At 33.0% G+C, this 22,669-nt stretch overlaps 3 protein-coding genes across 6 annotated transcripts; 1 reads left to right on the top strand and 2 right to left on the bottom strand.

Annotated features, from left to right (window-relative positions):
* Window positions 1–8,596: 8,596 nt before the first annotated feature.
* Window positions 8,597–12,331, bottom strand: LOC8259585 (probable beta-1,3-galactosyltransferase 12). Of its 4 annotated transcripts, none has more exons than XR_001535038.3 (8): window positions 11,767–12,325; window positions 11,291–11,443; window positions 11,110–11,192; window positions 10,922–11,021; window positions 10,673–10,786; window positions 9,637–9,779; window positions 9,043–9,216; window positions 8,597–8,940 (listed from the first exon to the last, which is right to left on the bottom strand). XR_001535038.3 is itself a non-coding variant. In XM_015717674.3 (7 exons), exons 1-7 carry the CDS (start codon window positions 12,174–12,176, stop codon window positions 9,128–9,130), a joined length of 1,092 nt encoding a protein of 363 aa, XP_015573160.1. In that variant the 5' UTR covers window positions 12,177–12,325; the 3' UTR covers window positions 8,597–9,127. The 4 variants fall into 4 exon arrangements, 1 of the variants encoding a protein (XP_015573160.1); XR_001535039.3 differs by having other exon boundaries at window positions 8,597–8,933; XR_001535040.3 differs by having other exon boundaries at window positions 8,597–9,216; window positions 9,637–9,786; window positions 11,767–12,331.
* A 1,367-nt stretch (window positions 12,332–13,698) lies between these two features.
* Window positions 13,699–16,598, bottom strand: LOC8259584 (zinc transporter 4, chloroplastic). Its single transcript, XM_002516396.4, has 4 exons — window positions 16,221–16,598; window positions 16,066–16,123; window positions 15,209–15,939; window positions 13,699–14,457 (listed from the first exon to the last, which is right to left on the bottom strand). The coding sequence occupies exons 1-4, from the start codon at window positions 16,233–16,235 to the stop codon at window positions 14,002–14,004; spliced, it is 1,260 nt and encodes a 419-aa protein (XP_002516442.2). The 5' UTR covers window positions 16,236–16,598; the 3' UTR covers window positions 13,699–14,001.
* A 3,299-nt stretch (window positions 16,599–19,897) lies between these two features.
* On the top strand, window positions 19,898–21,214 carry LOC8259583 (pathogen-associated molecular patterns-induced protein A70). The gene has a single exon (XM_002516395.4). The coding sequence runs from the start codon at window positions 19,994–19,996 to the stop codon at window positions 20,942–20,944; it is 951 nt and encodes a 316-aa protein (XP_002516441.1). The 5' UTR covers window positions 19,898–19,993; the 3' UTR covers window positions 20,945–21,214.
* The last annotated feature ends 1,455 nt before the right edge of the window (window positions 21,215–22,669 follow it).

Raw genomic sequence — 22,669 nt, 5'->3', positions numbered from 1 at the left:
AACCATATTGGGTTACCACTTAATACATGCAACTGGGCTTTTTGGATCTCGAAGAGAATCGAAACAAGACATTATTGTTTTTATAGAAAGAGAAAGAAACAAAAATGACAGTCAGCATAGAACATTCTCGACTCTTCATAAATTAGAGGAATAAACAGAATAAGAAGTGTAGAATATATATTCCTTTGTATCTTTAATTAATGTGTTGCAGAATTTGATGATTGACTTTATTGTCAATGAAATGAAATCCCAAATAAAAGATTTTAATAATCTCTGGTCGCCGTTCCGACTAAGTCCTCATCACTAGTTGATTCCGGAGTCATCTTCTGAACACAGACACAGACAGACTTTCTCGCTCTTACAGAGGGAACGAATCCTAAATCCCATAAGTCACAAGACAATGAAAGTTGACTATGCTCACAACAGCAGACAGTCGACTGTTGAAATAATATAGAGTGGACCAAATCTCCACTGACAGCAACAAACATAAACATGAAGGTTGCAACAGTTGGTTGCTATATTCTCCTTCTTTCGTACCATACTTACAGTGGGTTGAACAGTCACGTCTTCTTTCCTTTTTCTCTTTAGTAACCAGCTGCAACTCCCGGGTAAAGAATTATAACCCAAACAGAAAGCGAGACTTCCTGCGATGTTCTTATCAATAACTCTTTTTCCGGTTAGACATTTTTTATTTCCATTCAGTTTGGATTGGTAATAATCTATAATTAATTACGAAATTCTAGTAAAAATTATTGCGTTTTCTTTTTTTAAATATAATCCATTGGATTATTGAAAGTTGTCCTTTCTGTTTTTTTTCTCAATGCGCTAAGGAATTGGGACTCCATGAACTTAAGAGTACATTCCTGAAAATGTTGGAAAGCAAAAGAATTTATGATCATCAATTATTATACAAGGGAGATAACAGATGACAAACACATTAATTAAGATGCAAATAAATAAATTACCACAAGCAGTTGAAGGATTTTAAAGCTCTAAGAAAATATCACAATGGAGTACTTGTTGAATTCTGGATGACTGCATGACTAAATTCCTTAGGCGCCCTTCAATTTTGTTTTCTCAAATTCTTAATATTAATATCTTATTTTATTATAATTTTTAAGACTTTTTAAAAAGGCTAATAGGTTTAAAATGAGTAAAAATAGTGAATAGTTAAATGTATTAAAATATAGAAGTTTAATATGGAAAACAGTTTATCTAACCGTATAAAATATTTTAGGAAAAATATAAAAAATGATAATTCAAGAGATGATAGATGAGATGGTAAAAGTCTTTTTTAATTTAATTAAGGTTTCTAGTTCAAATTTTAGATATGCAATTGCATATTCAAACTCTTGAAATAGTATTTTGTCACTATTAAGGATATTGTCCGACACGTTCTAGATTAACTCTAAATGTATATACATAAAAAATGATATCATTATTAATCTTTTTATATGGAGCTTATAATTTTCTTTTAAACACGTTAATACGCTAAGATTTAAATCATTAACAATTTACATACAAATTTATTAATACTATTAATTTAATAGTTGATAATTTATTCATTTAGTGTCAATTGTTTGTGATTCCACCGTTATTTCATTCCTTATTAATTTAGTTTTCTTTCAAGACTGGACATATCATTTTTTATAGAATTTAAAAAAAAAAATCAAAAAGAAAAAAACTAATTTCATAAGTTGATTTTCTTTTTAATTTAATAAATTACAACAATATTTGAATAATTTAATAATACTAAAAAAAACTCTATATTTTATCATCTATCTTTTGTTAATCTTATAGGGATTAAAATGCTGACTAGAATATAAACGACGGTCACAACAATGTCAACCCTCTCAATATGTATATCTTAGGTAAAGTTATAGTGGTCCTCGTTATATTTGGAGTGAAAACGGTGTCATTGTCGATTTTGTACAACATAATATAATTATGGAGTAAAAACGGTGTCATTATCGAGATTCTGTACAACATAACACAATTAATAATTTAAGTTTATTATATATACGTTGTATGCATAAAGTTACAGAGTTCTTGTCACATCTTCCATTAAAAGAAAGAAAAAAAGAAGAAGAGAGGTGGCAATAAGTGCATATATGGCATCCACATTTCCTTATACTAGCATTCGAAATTAATGACTTGCACTTCATGATTCTGATAGTTTTTGCAAGTGACAACTATGAGTACAACCATAATATTTTGGTTATGAGTTGTGAGCTTTTAATGACGAATGACCAAATGCTTCAACAAAAGCTAATGGTTAAGGTGGCAGTTGTCTAGTACAGCAGCAAGACACAAAATCTCGAAAGGAACAAATATATATATATATATATATATATATATATATATATATATATATATATATATATATGTATGTATAATGAAATATGTAATAATCTTAGTTGGAAGTTGGAAGGCACTCATTTGCCATTATAATTAAGCATGGTGTGGATGTATTTTGCATGACCCCCTTTTTTCACATCATTAAGTCTTTGCATTTCATACATCGGTCCTCATTAACATGACCAGTGACATAATTTATATTTTACTAAGGAGCACAATTAAATATCATATACAGAATAATAGAGTCATATTTTTCCATGTAAATTATGTAAACTATATATATAGATGAATGTAATTAATTATGAATGCATCGACGGGTTCTTGACATGCTGAAAATAAGAAAATAATTAAACAAGCATGCGCATAAGGATAGCAAAGAGGCGGGCTGGCACAAAGGCATCTGACAGGTTTTATTTGAAAAATAATAATTATTGCTTGAATGAGGAATGAGCCTTTGGTTTTGAGAATAACTGAGAGGTAGAGAAATGAAGAAGATTTTAAAAGGGAGTTGGAATTGTTGGATCTCTGCAAATGAATAAAGAAAAGAGAGAAGGACGAAAAAGGAAATTATTGAACGATTTAAAGAAAATCATCATTTTCTTTTCTATATACTTTTGATATTATCACGCGATTGGTTGACTAGAATAAAAGGTGTTTTTAAATAAAACGAAAACTAGTATTTTAAGTGTTTTTTATTAGGTCATAACCGTGCGCATGTGATATGATTTTGCATTTAGCCTTAATATTGTGGATGAAAAGACACGTGCTTGACATGCTGAATGAGAGAAATTTGAAGTATGAAGTTCCAATTGATATTTTCCAACTCGATGTCAAGGATATCCTGTGGAATTCTGAATGGATTCTCCGTTTAGGCAGATTGATAGTAAGAGAAACTTGAATGTGTATTTGGTAACTCAATAATGTGAAGGAAAAAGGAGAATTCTGCGATTGATCTGTTGATGGAGTCCAGGAAGATAATATGCTGAAACTAGCAAATAGCATTACAGTACAAAACCCACAGCCATTAAAGCTTGCTCTCTCTTTCTCACTATAAATCACCGTTACCTTACGCCTACATTCTAGTTATTGAAAATTTAAAAATTAAGATCCTACCTTTATACTAAACTTACAATTTTTCTTTTTCTTTTTTAACTATCATTTCTACGGAAGCTTCTATTGGGAGTTAGACCCCACAATATCATACACATCATCATTCAACTTCAATTCAAGTCCACCCTTCAACCTGCAGCGGGGACCATCCCATTACTTTTTCCAGCCACTCATCACCAAACTCAACTCCATCACAGCCGTCCGTCATATTCCTTTCCTCAAACAGCCCTTCCACCTCCTCCAGCAACGCCACTTCATCGCTCAACTCTACGCTCTCTCTGCCTCTGTTCCCGAACACTCCTCCGGCGAACTCTACCCCGGCCATCACCGACGATGCTGAGCCCGACACTGACGCACCGCAGCTCTCGCTACTCTTCCCGCTCCCCGCAACAGACGGAGCTGATAACGACATAGATATTGAAGATAGTGATGCTGAACCAGAAGACGGCGAACCAGTCTGCTCGGCCGCCTCGTCTCTGCATGTTGACACCGCTGGAGATGTGATCTCTTTGTATAACTCTTGCATTACCTCTTCTATCATCTCTTCTTTGATGGAAAACTCGGCTTCCACGTCAAATTCGGTGAGGAACTCTGAAAAACTCCGCGAAAATACGTCATTTCCCGGCGATTCAGAAGATATTTTCATGTCTAGAGAGAGAGAACGGAGAGATCTCTGAATGACTCTGTAAAAACAGAGTAATGTTTATATATAAAAGAAGGAGGAGAAGATGAAGTTGATTTCTCGAAAGGAGAAATCACACGCTGGCATGAAAATAATTGCCACGTAGGATGGTAGGTGCAGATTCGGTGACGTGGCGCGGTTGCAGAGTTTTATTGTAGTAACTGATAAATTGCTGATGGAAGTACAGCCAAATTTTTTTGTCTCTATTCAGTTTTTGGGTAAAGGGCGATAATTTTTAGGTGTTGGTGAAGAGTATATATTTAGCTATTAGCAGCCGCTGGATTTAAGAGGAACCCAATTTTATGATAATCATACGGTTTTATAGGAAGGTAGATTGAAACCTTAACAGTATGCTATCAAGTTGTTGGATAAAGAAACAACATTGCATCGGAAATCACAACAGAGCTGAATTTACAGGTCTGCCCCTAAGGATATTTTTGTTAAAATTTTATACTGTTCTCGACTAGTTTTGATAGAAATATTTTTATTAATATAATATTTAAATATTTAAGACAGTTCCATTACTTAATAAAAATTTTAATATTTATAATTAATTTTACTTTCATTCTAAAATTAAACAAACTTTTTAAAATTTCAATGTAAATGTTTATTTTTAAAATTTTTAAAATTATAAATAAATGTATGAAATTATTAATATTTGGATTATTGTGCAATTGATTAAAATTTTAAGTATTTTAATAAGAAATTAGTTGAAAATAGTAAAATAATAAATTTATTAATTTTTATACAAATTCAAAATGACTTATTAAAAAATTGATTTATTAAAATTGAACAAAGAGAATAACCTACCATTTTTAGGTCTTGCTCTCTCAATTTTTAGAGAAAAAAAAAATTTATGTCAGACTATAATTTACTTTTATTCTTGAGTAATTTAGTAAATGTATATAACAACTATTTAATAAAAGGTTTAATTGATAATATATGATAAAAATAATAAAATTTTATTAAACTAATTGGTCAATGTAGACGGCAGTTCCAAACGCATACTCAAAGTCTTTAGTGACTATGGCACTATAAATTTTTAACCTAATTGGAAATATGCTAACTAGTCACTAACGCTAACGCGGAGACGAGAGTTGCTACCTAAGTAATCACTAGAACATTTTTATTAATGAGTGGCGGTTTCTTATATTCCATAAGGAAGGTTACGCCACAAATCTAGAGATGGATCCAAAAATCAACTTCCTTATTTATGTATATTAGTCTTTAATTTTATTGTTTAATAAATTATTTTTTATAAATGCAACAGTTTATACACATGCATACCAAATAATACATATAATTTACTTAGGTCTAGCACATTTTATTCAAGCTCAGCCGACATTAGAGTTGTTCAACTAACTTATTAAATAATTATATAAATATCTCATTCAGTCCAGCCTACTTACAAGTTATGTTTTGATTTTCGACCTTTAGGCCTAATGGACTACTTATTATAATAAAACTCGTTTTGTGTGAACTAATTTCTAATTGAACCAATCCTAAATAAAATAGCATGGTAAGGCTCATTAAGTCTACTTCAATTTTAGAATTTAAGCCCAATTAAGTTTAATTAGCTTAATCGACTATAATTTTATTTTGAATCCAACTTTAGCCTAAAGTCTACGTGTTCATTTTTAATTAAGCAATCATATTATAATTATTTATTATGCATTAACCATAAAATAAATAAAAATAAAGAATAGAAAGATAAATCTAGTTATTATAATCCCGCTTACAACTAAAATTGCAAAGAAAAGCTATAAAACCTAACTATAGTACACAAAATCAATAAAAATACATAACAAAACTCAAAAAACACAAAAAATAAGGTAAAATGGTATAAAGCCGATCGGCTATGGGTCATCCAAACTGATTTCTTTAACTTTCAGTATATTCCTCACGTCCTAGAGCCGATTTTAACATGCACAAAAAATAAAATCAATTAGAACATGAAAGAAATAAAATAAAAATAATAAATATCAATTAATCGAACTAGAAACCCTAAAAGCTAATACAAAACTTTAAAAATTGGAAAAACAGTAAACAAAAATTGCAGCTTAATCATATAATCCTAATAAACTAATTGATTACAAAATCATAATGAAAATAGAAATCTAATAATATAATTATATGCATGCAATTATTCAAATTCAAAATCTTAATATTCTAATTATTAGATTCCAAAACGCAATAAATCAATAACATGCATATTCATAAAGGAGTAAATCTTTAATTATATTATTTTATCGGATTCGCCCGTCTTTTGTCTCCCGACACTCTAGAAAATAGTAACTTTTATCACAAGATTTTTCGTAATTCTCTCAATATTTAAATATGAAAAATGGATGCTGACGGTCCATATATAGATTATATTTATCTAAATAAATATTAATAAATATTTAAAATTCAATTATTATTTAATAAAAGAATAATATATTATTTAACATATTATCTATTGAAATTATAAATATTATAAAACTAATTAATATATTAACACAATAAGTCAAGTAAAAAATATTAATCTAAAAATATACTCATCGTCATGATATTTAAATATTAAAGATATAATTTCTTTATACATACTAAATCTGGACATATATTTCATATTAAAAACTGTGTTGTTTTTTTTTTTATATTAAGGTTTCATGATAAGTTAAAACAATTAGAATTTTGAGAACCGTCCGACCATTAATTCAGAAAAAGCGAATGGTCAAAAATTGAAATGAGTCAAAATTAAATTGATATTTTATATATATATATATATATATATAAAATTTTTCCTGCTATTACTTCATCAAAACCATAAATATGAACAATATTATCGCCTACTTAAAGTAGGATATCCGTATTTATAATTTTTATTTTTTTATTACATTACTCAATACGTTCGTGGATAATATTACTAATCTCGTCGGCTTGAATAGTTACTATGAATATTTCTTATTTTTTTATAAAAAAATGTCTATAATAGAATAGAAAGACTAATCAATTATTTCTTTTATCTCCCCAAACATATCTATAATAAAATAAAAGGACTAATAAGATATTTTATTAAATATATATATAAAATTAAAGTCTAACTTTGGATTAAATACTGAATTCGATGATGTTTTCAAAGAAAAAAAAAGAACTCTCATTGTTTCAACTTCTCAATTAAAACATGATGATACGGATTTATTTTTAGTTCTAAACTGTTAGTATTAAGAAGAAAAATTTTAGAAATAACTAGTTTTTGCTTACGTGGCATTAAAATTTTAGAAGTAGAAGACAATTAAAATAAAATTGTGAGTCAGCATGCTGACTCATCCAAACACCAGGAACGAAACAACACCTTTCTTTCCTTGGGATCACTGCTCTGTCCTTTTGCCATCATTTCTCCGCACACACACACACCATCACCACCACAAGAAAACGACGACTTTCTCTTCTCTTCCCTTTCTTTCTCTTCAAAATCGGCCGTCGCTCACCATCACCATCTCAATCCCTTACATTCCTTATCATCTGAAGCCCTCAAATCCTTTTGAAGCTTTATGCGAAGTAGCACCTTTTACCCATAGCTTCGGCTTGAGAGAACCAAGAAAACGATTTTCCTTGCGAAAGCCTCCAGTAAGGTTAGAATTTTTCCTCGAACAGTTCCTAAAAACATGTCATCAAGAGGTGAACAAGTCAGATTCCATTTTTCTTGTGAGTCGACTAGGACTACCAAGTAAAATTAATCCTTTCTAAATAATAATAATAATAATTGTACCAGTTTCACATGCTCTTCCTTTCTAAAGTAGGGCCCTTTTGGGTAATTGCTGTATTTTTCTTTTTAATTTTTATCAATTTGCATATGCTCTTAAAACGGCTAAAAGTTATAAGGAAGAACAGCCATCCGATAAGTAGAAGTAGAAAAGAATTCAAAGCTAAAGCTAGTAAATACAAAGGATTATTACAGCGTCTAAGAATATTACTAGATGAAGCACAAGACAATCGTAGGTTGTCAGGAAAAACTGTTGGGAGTACAAATTCATAATGTAATGCTTGAGATTAAGTACTACCACCTAACGAAGTTATGCTGCTTTCTTAAGAAGTTGGTTGTATTTGTATGGTAAAATAGAAGTAATACAGATCTATTAAAAGCTGTACCAAAAAATATAATTTCTAAGTGTTGATTTGTACATGGACTTTCTACCCAATTAGACAAATGTCAAGTCCCATCGACCGGCAAATAGGTTTCAATTGTACTCTAGATTCACTTTTTCTCTCATGAAGTAAAATTCTTATAAAAATCTTATTAGATTAATTTCAGCCAAATAAAATGTAAAGCGCAGATCAGATCAGACTCATAGAAGGAGATTTCTGCCTGCCTCTGCAATCTACTTCGATCACTTGCTGACATCAATAATTCGAAAGTGTAAAAAACACTGGAAAAAAGAAAAGAAGAATAATTGCAGCTGTAAGTAATGCAGTCCAAGAAAAATATTCATTTCCGCTTTGCGTTGATAAACAAGACAAGGTCATTGCAGGAAATACTTGGATATGAAATCAGATGATTCCAATTCTGTGGAGATCCAAATGCGCCATTAAAAAGAAAAAGAAAAAAAGAAAAAATAAATTACAATTAGAAATCATGCACCATAGGCATAGGAATTCTGATCATGTTGCCATCTGCAGATCTCAAGACAGTAATCAGGTAGCTCTAGTAGACGCACTGTATCACACTTGGAATCGCTTCCCTCGTGATCAAAATGGCCCCACGGATGTTTGATATCTGATGTTCAGTTTCTGACAGACATATCTAAACACTTGAATATAATCAAGTGCAAGTATAGGACACTACAATTAGACATCCATTATCAAAAAAAGCCAGATTGCCATTCTTCAAGTTCAAAAAGCAGATGATTTACCATGAAACCAAGGATCTAACAGCAGAATAGCTGTCTTGCAGTGTCAATATATAATGGAAAATGCAAGGTGCAGCCGAAATTGAGACTATCTATCCTCAGCTGGCAACGTGGGGCTCTTGGAGCACATATCAATCTTGTGAAGCTCCTTCATCCGGATAGAAGGATTGCATAAACCTGATAGTTTTCATTTTGATTCGCTAATTAACTGCCCACACTACAATACAATATTGTAATTTTCTAACCATTTTATTTTATCTTTACAGAGTGTTATTAGTTGCAGTCGCAGCAATTTAAAAATGAGAAGACTATGCCAATGGATCCGCATAAAATTTAAATGGTATCATTTTAATGTGGCTATTTTACAGACGACTGCTCAAGCAGCTAAGACATGCGTGGTAAGTTCCATGAGTTCACAAAAGGTTACATATGGCTAAAACCGCAAGCTCCATATTCAAGGAACAAGAATATTGAGCCCAAGAAATATGCAATTAGGCATAATATGCAAATGGTCACATAGATGCACTGCCAACCTTTGTTCGTATTTCCCAAATGCAAAATGATATGTTCACAAGCATTAGAAAAGAGAAGCAGTACCTGAACATTTAGGAATATCCCAAACTGCTATAGATGTCGGTGTGCATCGTGGGTCACATATTGCACGGTTATCTTCATGGTGTACATTCATAGCAAGCATCCATGAACCAATTGTGACATCCTCATTGTTGAACATCCTCAAACTGAAAGCTAAAAATTGTGTCAATTTAGCCAAACAGAAAGGTAGTCTCTAATTGGACTTGCATATAAATGCTAATATATTCAGCAGAACAACTGCTCTTTATCTGATTGGAAATTATAATGAAGCAGATAGGAATTTGCACCCTGAGTGCAGGCCATTACATGCACATTTTCCTTCATAAGAACCCACTTCTTAGTACCAAGCAGATAATGGCCTTAAGGAAATGAACAAATAATCACTATGAGAAAAGGCAGATACAAGAGACAAATATTCGAGGTCCAGCTTTTATGATCAGATTCTCAAGACCGACTGGTCAACTACTATAGACATTCTTATCATATACCAATATAGCATTCCACTTTTCAACAGCTTTACAAATAATTGATCCAAATCTTGATAGGAGGCATCAATACTTTAACAGCTAACCAGAGAGCGATTGAACTTAAAAGATCTTTCTTCATAACATTCATGGAATTGTAGTAATATCTTGAACTGTGAAATAATACAACAAATAGGGCCCAAGTAAAAACCAAAATTTAATTGCAGGTAAAGCTATACTCATAAATATGAGCCACCTATCTAACATCCATCTATTGTAATTCCACATCAAACTTTTGAAGGGTCCTATAACACAAGTTGAGTAGATTACCTAGAAAGCCAACAGCTAAAATGTAAACAGCACAATTTGGCAGGTGGTACACCATAGCAATTAATTAGTTGTATTTATGTAAGCCTCTACTAAAGTTTACCAAACAAAAACACTAAATATGCTTAACCAATTGTTATAGGAGAAGAGAATTATTTCCATGACCAGACATAGATAATGGTACTTATAACAAGAAAAAGAAATTTATACAAAAATAAGAGTGAAGCAAAGTTTAGGTAAAAAAAGACCTATTATTTCTTGAAGCTGCTAGTGAAGCCACAACATCTGCAGAAAGAACATATATAGGTCCATAAGCATGCAAGAAGTATTCACTTCCAATCAGATCTCCAGATTTCTCGTACCTGAAATATTGCAATTGAGAGTACTAGAGTATTATGTGAGATACAAATACATTGAATAGCCAGTAAAGTTACCTAACAAAGCACTATAAAGGAGTTTAACACACATGTATTAGCAAATAATAAACATTTGCATACCACTTCAATTTTGGGTCAGTGATCACTGGTCCTTTCTTCATGCATCCAATATAAGTAAATGAATGAGTTCTTTCCTTAGCAAGAAGGGTTGCAAGTCGATCTAAAGCAAAAGCAGGACCTTTAGTAACAATTTATTCCACCAATAATAAATGGTTTCAGCATACTTTCATATATATATATATATATACCTGGACGCAAATAGATGTCATCATCAGCTTTGACATAATAATCTGCTTCAAAAAACTTATATGCGGCCTTGAAATACGCCAATCTAAAAGAAAGAGAAACGAAAGATGTTCTATTCTCAGAGAAGCTATCAAGAGAATCCACAAGACGAAACCTTTGTGCAAAGTATTTGATCTTACATACGTTTTGTAAGGAAGCCTTAGATATTCTTCCTCGACATCTATCAACATAAAATCTCTGTATTTCTCAATCTCTTTTTCAAGCTGTGCCATCTTCTTTGCATCTTTTGATCTCCCTATCACAAATCTAAATGCTAAACCAGTAGCTTGCTCTAACCTTAAAAGAAAAAAAAAAAAAAGAAGCAATAGTAACACGAATTAAATTGTGCAAAGCTAATACATTTCATTGAAAAAATCAAGTTTTCAGGACTTTCCAATTGATAAAAGACCTTTCTAAAAGAGCTAAAAGATTATCAATAATTCATATCACCCTTTAACAAAATCGTATTGAATCAATTCCCAGTTATACACTATAATTTACATTAAGAAATAACATGTAATCAATCCAAGCAAAAAGAAAAAAGAAAAGAAAGAGCTAGCATCTTTATTAGGGATCCTAATTAAAGAAACACCAAAAAATTCTTAAAATTTTCGAACTACCTCAAAAGCCCATAAGGGTCAGAAGGGAACCAAGTGCTTCTAAGGGCAGCTCTTCGGTCACTGGAGTCAAACCCAGTTTGAATTCCGACGAACCCAAGAAACTTAGGCCTATCATTATTATTATTGTTATCTCCAATCCGATGAGAACCTGAGGTAGAGTAAAATGCCCGGAAAGTATCTTCGGATCTACCGCAACGAAAAATGGGTAATGTCCGGGATCGGCGGATTGCGGAGATAGCAAAAATAGTGCCAGAAATGCCGATGAGTAGAGAAAAAATTGAGAAGATGAGGAAGTGTAAAGGATAACGAGAAGACTGAGAATTAAAACTGGGTTTCTGGGGTTTGAAAGTTTTGAAATTCGAGGTTGGAAGTGAAGAAGAAGAAGAGTGGCGGTGAGAGAAGAGTGGCATTTGATTAGTGGGTCTGTTTCTTACACTTCTGCGCTGTTGTTGTTCAGTGTGATTTTTCAGGCAATGAAGAAAACGAGAAGGTAACGACTTTGTTATTTATAGGAGAAACTGTATTTAAGGCCGTCGACTTTGTGGTTTTATAGGTTTAGGCTCCTAAAGTTTGATTCAGTGTAATTAGACCCTCCAATTTTTAGATGTGCCATCAATCGGTTGAAGACTTGAAGCGAATGATTGAAGGGTCTAAATATACTGAATTGAATTTGAGGCGCTTAAAGACCCTAAAAATTCTTGAGGGTGGTGAGCGGAACAAAAGAAAAGAAGTTGTATGTTAATTAATGAAGTATTTAATAGTTACATCTTAATCTCAAAAGGCTTTAAATAAGGTACTTGAGCACCACAAAGAAAAAAAAAAAGGGTTAATAAATCATTTTCTTAGGTACAAAGTAGAAGACTTATATGAAGGTGAGCCCCTATCGTTGTTTAGTTATACATATCATTCCAGTTTCTTTTAAACCAAACTATATAATTACTGTGTGTTTAGATATGTTTATATTATTCCCAAACAGTGAATTAATTAAAGTCTCAGTTGAACTTGTCATTTAAGCATGTTGGATCAGAGGAATAATTGTTTGTTGAAAATTAAAAAAGGTTATAAGATGTATATGGATCAGAGGAAGAAGTATACTGGCATACTAACTTTGATCTTGTTATGTCGGTTCGTATGTACTTAAAACGGCTTTTCTTTTTCTCTTCCCCTCTCTGTTGTATATAATAGATGTTCTGGTTGTTTAGTTTATTATTGCCTAGATGAAGTCTCTTTGTCATGAGACTTTATTTTGACAGCATGTGTTCTTAGAGACTGGGAGCTTTCAAATTTAAAATATGTTGATGTCGGAGAAACTTGATTCGGCTTCTCTGGTTGCTCAATGTATTTTTCTATCTCTAAGGAGAGAGGCGGATATCATGACGCCTTGTTACCAGATTTTGAAGCATTGTTTTGGTCTACCATTCAGGTTTCAAGTATACTCCCTCTGCTTCATGGCCAAATTGGAAATCTGCATTTTATTAACATTTTTGTGATTTTTTCTTTAATTGTTGATTTTGTAGTTCTTCATTTTCTAAATATCCGTTAATTATGTATCATATCATTTATAAATAAAGACATGCATCTAAATCTTTTTATCTTTTATTTTTTCTATCTTTGGATCTGGACTGCTGCACAAATATAAATTTAGTTTTAATTCCTTTTCTTTATTTTGCTTTCTTTTTAATTTATGGCAGATAGCAGCAACAGTGACTGTCATAGGCAATGCAAAAAAAGAAAAAGAAAAATGACTGTCATATACTGAAGAGGAAGTGGAAACATCAGGAGGGCGATCCAAGAAAAGAATATATAGCTCTGGAGTGGGCCAAAAATGTTAGCGCCATACGAGCAGCTGCAAACCAGAAATGATCACCATGTTCATGACAATCAGGTAACTAATCTATTCATAATTTTGCAACTATAACTCGCACAACTAAATGAAACTGCTAAAATAAGAAACATTCATTTTCTTTAAACGGGTCCACTCCACAACATGTATGCTTCGATCATTACGTATATTACACAATTCAAAGCACTTTTGCTTTTCCTTTCTTTTGTCTATTTGACCCACCCAAGAAACGAAGACAAATTGAGGATTACAACATCATGTTTCATTCTTCCTAATATTTCCTTTGCTCCTACACAACACAACAAAAAACCGTTTTGACGGATTTTTTTTTTTTTTCCATGTTTTCGTCATCGCCAAACACATGGAGAAGAAAAGAAAAACGAATAAAAGAATCAAGCCCAGATAGCAAGTGCGGCCATCATTCCAGCCCCAAGGAAGAGCATGAAATAAGACACAACTTGAAGTCTAAAATTGCAACTCATCCTTTTACTTAGAAAATCAGCAGCTATCAAGTCCACTAAGGCCATGTAGACAAGAATTCCAGCAGACAATGAGTCCAAGATGCCTTCAGCAATTAGTGCTCCTTGGCTATGTGGGTTGTAAAATGAAGCAATAGCTGTTCCAATCCCAATACCGGTAGGCGTTGTTATGGCGAAAAAACATGCCATTAACGTTGCTGATAAGGTCTTGAATTGCGCTTGAGAGATGCAGCCTCCTAATGCAAAACCTTCAAAGAACTGATGAAATGATAATGCTGCTATTAAGGGTCTTATGGTACATGGGCTTTCTGAAACTCCAAGTGATAACCCAATTATAACTGAATGCGACACGATCCCAAGTTCCAATACCTGCAAAAAGACGACCAAAAACATCCAAAATTAATTATCTTAATCTAACATAGTATTAATCAACCACTCTCAATGCATGCTTAGCTACTTGGGCAATATATTGTTAAATCAGACATCACTTCTATAATATTCCAGTACGAGAACATCAATTTCCCCAAAACTATCTTATATTAGATGATATAGCGTCCTGGAAAATGAGGCAATCACTCTCTCAAAAATTGGACTATTTTTTGTCATTCATAGAAAGAGCTAAATTGACAGCTTTCCAAATCAGCGTGGGCCGCAGCAGCAAAAGCCTAGAGGTGAAGTGGTTTTTATCCTTTTAGATATTCCATCAATGAGAATACCTCTGCTAATGCCAGCACATGAAGAGGCTGCTGCATTTGAGTTGAATTCCACAAAGGATACCATTGGAGGTTTATGAATATCATTGCATGAGACACATGCTCAACTACTGAGCTATTAGACTAATCCCAGGATAATTAACCATTAATCAAATATAATTAGCGGAAAATGGTGCTTTTTGACCCCTAGCTATTTGGACCCATATAACTAGTAGGTCCCACTAATATTTGGAGGTGCACAAATGGCAAAACCACGCATTTGTTAATTAAAAGGCTATCTAGCCTACCAGTAAACTACCAAGAACAAATGGACAATCCAGTTGAATGAGAAAGCTCCAAATTCATCAAGATAAATGAGATAAAAATAATGAATAAACGAGTAAATGAACACCATCGCCGCCACCAACCTGTGAAACGACAACGTGCCTTAAACCACTCTCCTCGTCGCCATTGCCATCACCAAATCCGTGACCATGCCCATGTCCATGACCATGACTGTGTCCGTGCCCGGGGCCGGGAGCGTAATCCTTCACGTGTCCCTCACACGCGTCCTGCCCATGAGGGTGGCTATGTCTATGATGCGCAGCATGCGCATGCATCCCTACGATGTGCATTCCACCACCTTCTTCTTCCCCAAACACCTTTGCATTAGGTCCATTCCTCTCCTTTCGCTCCACAACTGGTACAATATCTGATTCCACCGACCCGACCCTGATTTGCTCCTCGCTAGCCCGGTTCAGACCCTGTTTTCTCTCATAATATTGAGTGCCCACAAAGTCCACAAGAAGAGTTAGTAACGACGCCATCATAGCAAAAAATCCCGAAAACGGGAATTTGGACCATGGGTATTCGGGTAAGCAAGGATTGGATAAGGCCTCCGACCCGCCAGACAGCATGTGAACAAAACCGGTTGCAAGAATTACTCCAGCAGCAAATGCTTTTGCCGCGACAAATAGGCTGCCATCTGTACGAAGGAAACGGCGGTGCTTTCCGATAAGAGGAATAGCGACACCAGCTATTCCGGCGAGGAGAATTGATGCTATAGCGACGAATTTAAGAATGAGTGCAGCTGAGTCGTCGCGACAAGAGTCGACTTCGGCTGTGTTGCAACTCGTAGACATAGATTCAAATAAAGATTCTGTTTTTTTTTTTAAATTAAAGAACAAGAAGAGGAAAAGACAAAGATTAGCTTTGATTGAAATATAAAGAAAATACCATAAGTTGGACAGAAATGAGTTCAATTAAACATGACCAAGAAAATTACCTGAAAAAACTCGAGCCTTTGATCTGAAACGATCAACAGAAAGTAACTCCAAGAGATCCTATCAAATTCAAAAAAGAACCCATTGTATCACAAATTCAAAAGAATTAAAAAAAGTATCAATCTTCGCAAGTGGAAGAGAGAAGATAACTACTGACCTCGAAGAATAACATAGGAATTGAATGAAAGAGAGACGGGTTTTATAAGCGTATAAAAAAAGAAGAAAAAAAAGAAGGGGGTTTTAATAGAGTGATGAAATCGCAGTCGTATTTATGGGCAAAAAGTTGAAGAAGCGATGGTATTGGAATTGATGTGAATCGAAAAGGCAGAATAAGATGCTCTTATGGTGCGCACATCCGCATAGTATCAAGAAGAGATACAGTTTTATGGCACAGAGGAGAGAGAGAGAGAGAGGAAAGGCAGCGAGTTGTGTTGGTGTTTAAAGAGAGGGTGTCGACATTGTTTGACGAGCGAAGGGGCAATAGGGGGAAGTCAGTGTCTACAGTTTCTTCTTTCTGCAAGAGAATGAGCGCGATAATGTCGACACCTTTTGTATATATATATATATCCTCCTTTTTGTTTTTTTTTTTATTTAAAAATATTAATTATATTGGCTCGGATTGTTGCTGTGCACATGATGACTAATAATATATACGTGACTCTATATGTATCTCAACTCTGCTTTACTTTTTCTGCGCCACGTGCAGTTACAACGTCGCCGTTTCCTGAGCAAGCATTGTGTTTGCTATTATTTTTGGCTCTATCTTTTGTTTTTTTCCTAATAAAATAAAATATTTATTTATTTTTGAAAATAATAAATAGAATATCGATATTCTGTAAAAACTAAAAGTTTGAAAATACAAGTCCAAAATTTTAAACAAATAAATGTTATCAGGAATTCAGAAGACTAATACAAAATTATGAATTTAGATAGAAACTATGATGAGAGGCTACAAACTGTTATAAAAAATTATATTGTAAGAATATAAAATTATAAATTATATCTATAATATGCAGATTAAGTAGCATTCTTATACATTTCACCATATTTTTATTAATCATATGTAATTACAATAAACTTGAACTAAATAATTAGTACTTGCTAAAAGGGAGAATCCTGAAAGAAAAAACATTGAAATACATGGTTGTAGGGTCAGCTGCACTTGGAAAATAGAAAATCACTGAACCCTTCTCTAATTTCAGATGGAAACAATGAAGAGTTAAAATATATAGTGTCCTTATTTCCTTGCTGAAGTCTTTGCTCCCTAACAATTTCACCCACTTTACTTGCCTAATCAACTTTTCACATAATGACACAAAATAAGCAAATATATAATTGTAATTCAGCTGCTTCACTGTTCCTAAGGCTTACATCTTTAAATTTTTTACTTCAGACCAATCTAGATTTTTAAAGTTTTATGTTTATATATATAATTTAATTAATTTTTTTTTAATTCATTATCCTTTCCTAAAAATGATTTAAGTCACATTCTCTCTCTTTAAATTAAGTAAGAAAAAAATAACTCTTAACTCGAGTATATTATTTTTAAAAAAAAAAATTATATATGAAAGTCATTTTTTTTATTCTTTTTTATTTATTTTTATCTTTTTTATTTTATTAATAAAAAAATGAGTAGAGAATAAATTGAAAAAAAAAATTAGAATAAAGAGTTGAATATTTACAAGAAATAAATAAATAGAATTGTTAGGGGGAAGATGATGAGGTGCATTGAAATGTGGGAAGCGGTGGGCTGATTCATACTTGTGCAACATTCTCATTTCCTTCTGTAATGTGAATGCTGAGATGCTTCCAATGTGTAATATGTATATTACGTTAGTGTTGATGAGTAATATATATATGTGTATGGTATAAACAAGTGTAGTGTTTGTTATGCAGAATAATTGAATGTGGCCTGAAAATAATCCAACTCTGGATAAGCTCAGCTCAGTGTAATAGGTGCATGAAGCATGATGGTTTCCCATCCCCATAACAATTCAATTGTCAGCTTAACTTAGTCAACAATGTAACCGGTAGGTTGCTTCTTTGACTCTCTCTCGCTCTTCTATCCAATCTTGCTACTCTCACTGTCACTGTTGCCAATTTCTGGAAAATGAAAAGAAAAACTTGCCGTGCTTTTTCTTGTCGTGCATTCCATTACTCTTAACTAAACTATAATTTCCATTTTAGGTTTCAGGCAAGCAGTGATTTGGGCTTTGTATCTGCTCTTTCCTTCGCCAAACATCTACGGCCAGATTGAGTTGGGCCCTGATAGGCGGCTTCATCGATCGCTCTTGCAATATGTAAAATTGCTGGCCCGTTTCCCAAAATAAATGACGTTTTAAATATTTTAAACACCTAAAAGCGAATGGCAGCTTTTTATTTGTTTTTCCCTTAATAAAACAAAAGCCCGCCCATAGACTAATCATTGCTGGGCTTGCTGTAGTCCATACAATTATGAACATGAACACTTTATATCTATCGTGTTTATTTTTTATTATTATTATTTAGATTTAATATATATTTTCACTAATTCGATAGATAATTAAAATATATTAATTAATTTTAAATAATATAATATATAGTAATTATTCAATATCAAAATATAAAACACTTATATATACATAGTACTTTCTTATTTATTATAATATATACATAAAGTCTAGATAAGATTTTTTTCTTAATAACAATTATACATTTGTCAAAAAGAAAAAGCTTATTCAAAGACTGAGTGAATGTTGAAATTTAGGTTCGAGAAGTTAATTTAATCTGTGTTAAATGGTTTAGTTGTGCCATAAACGAGATTGAAAAGAAGAGATATATGAATGGATGAATAATTTCTGACGCCTGGTTTAATTATATGGTGTGCAAGCTGAAATGTGGAGAATTGTTTTTAGAGTAAAGGCCGAGTTTAAATCTTAACAAGTTTGAATAGAAAAACCCTTTATTTAGAAACTAGGTGAACATTGAATTTATATCTTTGATGGGCGGAGTGGGGACTCTTTTGTTCCCTAGAGTTTCACATGTCTTAGCCTTGATTGGCAATTTGATATGTTACAAGGTCAATTTGATTTGGAGTATATTAAAAAACACTTAAAATCAGGGAGTGTATAGTATTATAGTGAATATACACTGGAAAATCTTATTAGACTGTGGTAGGCCCTAATATCACTATGCCTTTGCTTACATGGAGTCTTAAAGTGGGCACATCTAAAGGTATAGCCTTAATTGGAGAATTAAGTAGGGATGCTCGGCAGCACAACCCCTCACCTAAATTTTCCAGGCTTTGTCCTTTTGAAACAGGTAGGTAATGGTCTTTTTTTTCAAAAATTTTGGATTTCTTCTTTTTCTTGATTAAACCTCATTAGTGATCAACACTTAATTTTGAGGTGATTTCACTAAAATATACCAGCTACTCTTGTTTAAAACTCGTCTTAATATGTTGAGCATGTAAATTTATTATAAATACATCAACTTGAATAAGATTTTTTTGGTGGGTTTAATCGCATATTCCTGATGACCGAAACAAAGGAAACCTGCACTGTATCTTTATCACAGATAATCAGGAGGTCTGCGACAGTTCTGAAGAAAGAAAAAAGAAAAAAGAAAAAAGAAAGTTTGATTTTGGTAACGACGCCGTTTGTTACTAGCTCAACATCCTGTATCCCTTCCCTTGCATAACGTCTCCTGTCACCTACTCGCCTCTCTACTACGGATGCACCTATAACCGCACATTTCCTGTATTCATTTCGTCTGTTTTGTCCGTTTCCTCGCAGACCTGTCATCTTTCGCTACGTGTCCCTCGATATAGTATTTATTTTTGAAAGAAAAAATCCCAAGAATATCCTTCAAAATATAACTCTTCCTACAGCCATCCACCCGTTCCTATCTCCTCCATTTCTCAAACTGATACTGTCCCAAAAACTCAAAGCCATGTTTGAAGAATCTGTAACATCTATACCCTCAATCTGGGCATCCATGAACAGTTGGTTCACTCCAACTGTTCTTTTTCTCTTCCTCAATCTCATGATTGGCACCATTTATGTCACTTCCAGCTTAGCCACCCAAAAACCACACCAAGAAGACAAACAACTACAAGCACACCACCACCAAATCGCTAGATCTCCTTCTGTTCTTCAAAGGCTCAAATCCATCAACTTTCACAGTTATAGATCCCCTGAACCCACTACTGTAACACTTGAGAAAACTCACCAATTTGATAATAGTAGTAATACCCCTTTCAGTTTCCAGCAATCTCCGCTAGAAGAATACCATCAAAACCAACCCTTTCTCTCTAGATCTCCTTCTATGCTTCAAAGAATCAAGTCCATTAATCTTTACAATTACTTCTCTCAAGAACTACCCAATAACCAAGAAACACACACCTCTGCTACAACTGCTATTACTACTACCATTACCCATTTCACTCCACATCAAGATTTACAACAAGAACAAGAACAGCTTCAAGAACAACAAGTGGAGGAAAAAGAAGAAGAATTAGAAGAAAGTGAAGATAAAATACAAGACCAAGAACAGACACTCGATGAGATATACAGCAAGTTAAAGAATAATAGTAAAGTGAGCAGGTCTAAATCAGACACAAATCCAACATCTGGTGAAGTACCCAAAAAGCTTTCAAAGAAAATGAAGAAATCAGCTAGTGCCAAGTCTGCTTTTGCCCATTTTGAAGAAGACGATGACATTGTGGAGTCTCGCAGGCCAGCCACTGTGAGGGAAGGGAAGAGTGGTCATAAAATGACAGAGGTGGATGACGCTGAAGTGGATGCTAAAGCTGATGACTTCATCAACAGGTTTAAGCAGCAGCTGAAGTTGCAAAGGATTGATTCTATTATCAGGTACAAGGAGAAGGTTAACAGGGAGTAATGGAAACTAATTAAAGCTGCCTTCTTTTAAATTTAGTTTTCTTGATTTAAAATTATTTTTAATTTTCATTTTGGCAAATTTGGTTCAAAAATTTTAGGGTTTTTATTGAATATATTTTATTGAGGTAGATCCACTTCATGGAAAACCTGAAAAAAAGAAGAAGAAGAAGAAAACATTGCTGTTGTGCTTGTGTATGGTTAACTATTAATTTGTCCAAATATGCTCTTATTATTTGGTTATTAAAAGAAAATTCCATTTCTTTTCTAAATACGATTATGGGTATTTGACTATTGAGTTATTCTGAATGTCTACAGAATATAGAAAGAAAAGCAATAGAGACCAAATGAAAAAGAATAGCATTCACATATAAAATTAAAAATAAGAATTTAAATTTGATATTTCTAGCAACTGCACCATCTTCTTCCATTTTTATTGTCTATGAAAATTGCAAATATCGCTTTTTTAAGAAAAAAAAAAAGAAACCATTCAGGAGGGAAAAGTAAAGATGGGAAAATAGACTGGACTAGAGAGAGTGCCTGAGGAGGGACCAAAATACCGAGTCTGAGTCTGTTGACAGGTTTGCCCACAGATAGTGGCACATGAGTGAGGTTAAATTGGTAAAAGAGGTGGATGGTGTCTCAAATCAATCGTGCTCTTTATCTGTATTTGGTTGGAAAGCACGTGGGAGATTTTATTTGGGTACTATGCATTAACACCTTTGGGTTGAGTATGGATTGTTTAATGCAATGTAATGTAAACTCTTTAATGCAGGTCTTCTTTTTTAATAAAATTTTGAATGCATAATTTTTTAAAGAAAAATGGAATTACATGCCAATTTTTCGGACTTGGTGGGGTAGACCTTTTGCTATTTCTTTATATTCTTTTAAGGTGGAAAATACTACTACTGGTACATGATGTAGCTTCAATTTTCAAGTACAAATTAATTTTAATTTGTCTTAAATTGAGTGGGAAAATAATTAGTGTAGGAACTGTCTAGAATAAATCTTCTGTTTGTATAATAATGAAAATAGTGTTTGGCGATGGGCTGATGGAGGCAACCTCAGTTCTTGGTTGTTGTTCTCACGAATTTGCATACAAAATGTAACCGAACAAAAATGACAATCAAAGATATAAAAAAAAAGAAGAAAGAATCTTTTACCAATTAGGGGAAAGGTGACGCTGTTCCCGCTCCTCTTCCTCCTCCTTCCCTTCCACAAACCCGCTTAATAATTTTAAGTCTGCCAGCCCTCTGGCATTACAATAATATATATGAAATGACCACTCTGCCCATATGTCAGTTTCATGGCAAATCAACTTTTTGATATAAATATAGTTAGATTTAATTTAAAATATATTCAACAGAATACTTATAAATAATATTATATTTTTTTTTTAAAATTAATATAATTATATATTTAAAATTTTAATTAAATTAAAAAAAATTCTTATCATTTCATCTGTACACTTCAACTATAACATGTCAACTTTTTTTTTTTATTTGGTTAAAAGGGAGGGGCTAAAATAGTCCAAACAAAACAAAACTAAGGAGGAATATTTTTTGAGTTTGCCAACACCAAGACTATCACCTAACAACAGCCTCAAAATATCACGAGGAGGCGAGTGAAAATAGCTGAAAACCCATACTTAATACAAAAGCATGCTTGACCAACCAGTTAGCATAGAGATTGGTCTCTCTAAAAATCTACACACGATTAATATTCCAGT

Source organism: Ricinus communis, chromosome 3 (genome assembly GCF_019578655.1).
Source record: "Ricinus communis isolate WT05 ecotype wild-type chromosome 3, ASM1957865v1, whole genome shotgun sequence".
In the NCBI taxonomy this organism is placed as follows: Eukaryota; Viridiplantae; Streptophyta; class Magnoliopsida; order Malpighiales; family Euphorbiaceae; genus Ricinus; species Ricinus communis.
The sequence above is the reverse complement of the archived record's forward strand: the minus strand, read 5'-3'. Positions and strand labels throughout refer to the sequence as shown.

What these genes read in the sequence shown, in the direction of transcription:
- LOC8259585 (XM_015717674.3), bottom strand. Translation starts at nt 12,176, where the DNA reads ATGCCACTCTTCTCTCACCGCCACTCTTCTTCTTCTTCACTTCCAACC. An exon ending in CTAAGGCTTCCTTACAAAAC is followed by an intron (nt 11,193 to 11,290) that starts GTATGTAAGATC and finishes TCTTTCTTTTAG; the next exon opens with ATTGGCGTATTTCAAGGCCG. An exon ending in GGATATTCCTAAATGTTCAG is followed by an intron (nt 9,217 to 9,636) that starts GTACTGCTTCTC and finishes GAAAACTATCAG; the next exon opens with GTTTATGCAATCCTTCTATC.
- LOC8259584 (XM_002516396.4), bottom strand. An exon ending in AAAGGCTCGAGTTTTTTCAG is followed by an intron (nt 15,940 to 16,065) that starts GTAATTTTCTTG and finishes AAAAAAAAACAG; the next exon opens with AATCTTTATTTGAATCTATG. An exon ending in GGCACGTTGTCGTTTCACAG is followed by an intron (nt 14,458 to 15,208) that starts GTTGGTGGCGGC and finishes GTCTTTTTGCAG; the next exon opens with GTATTGGAACTTGGGATCGT.
- LOC8259583 (XM_002516395.4), top strand. Translation starts at nt 19,994, where the DNA reads ATGTTTGAAGAATCTGTAACATCTATACCCTCAATCTGGGCATCCATG.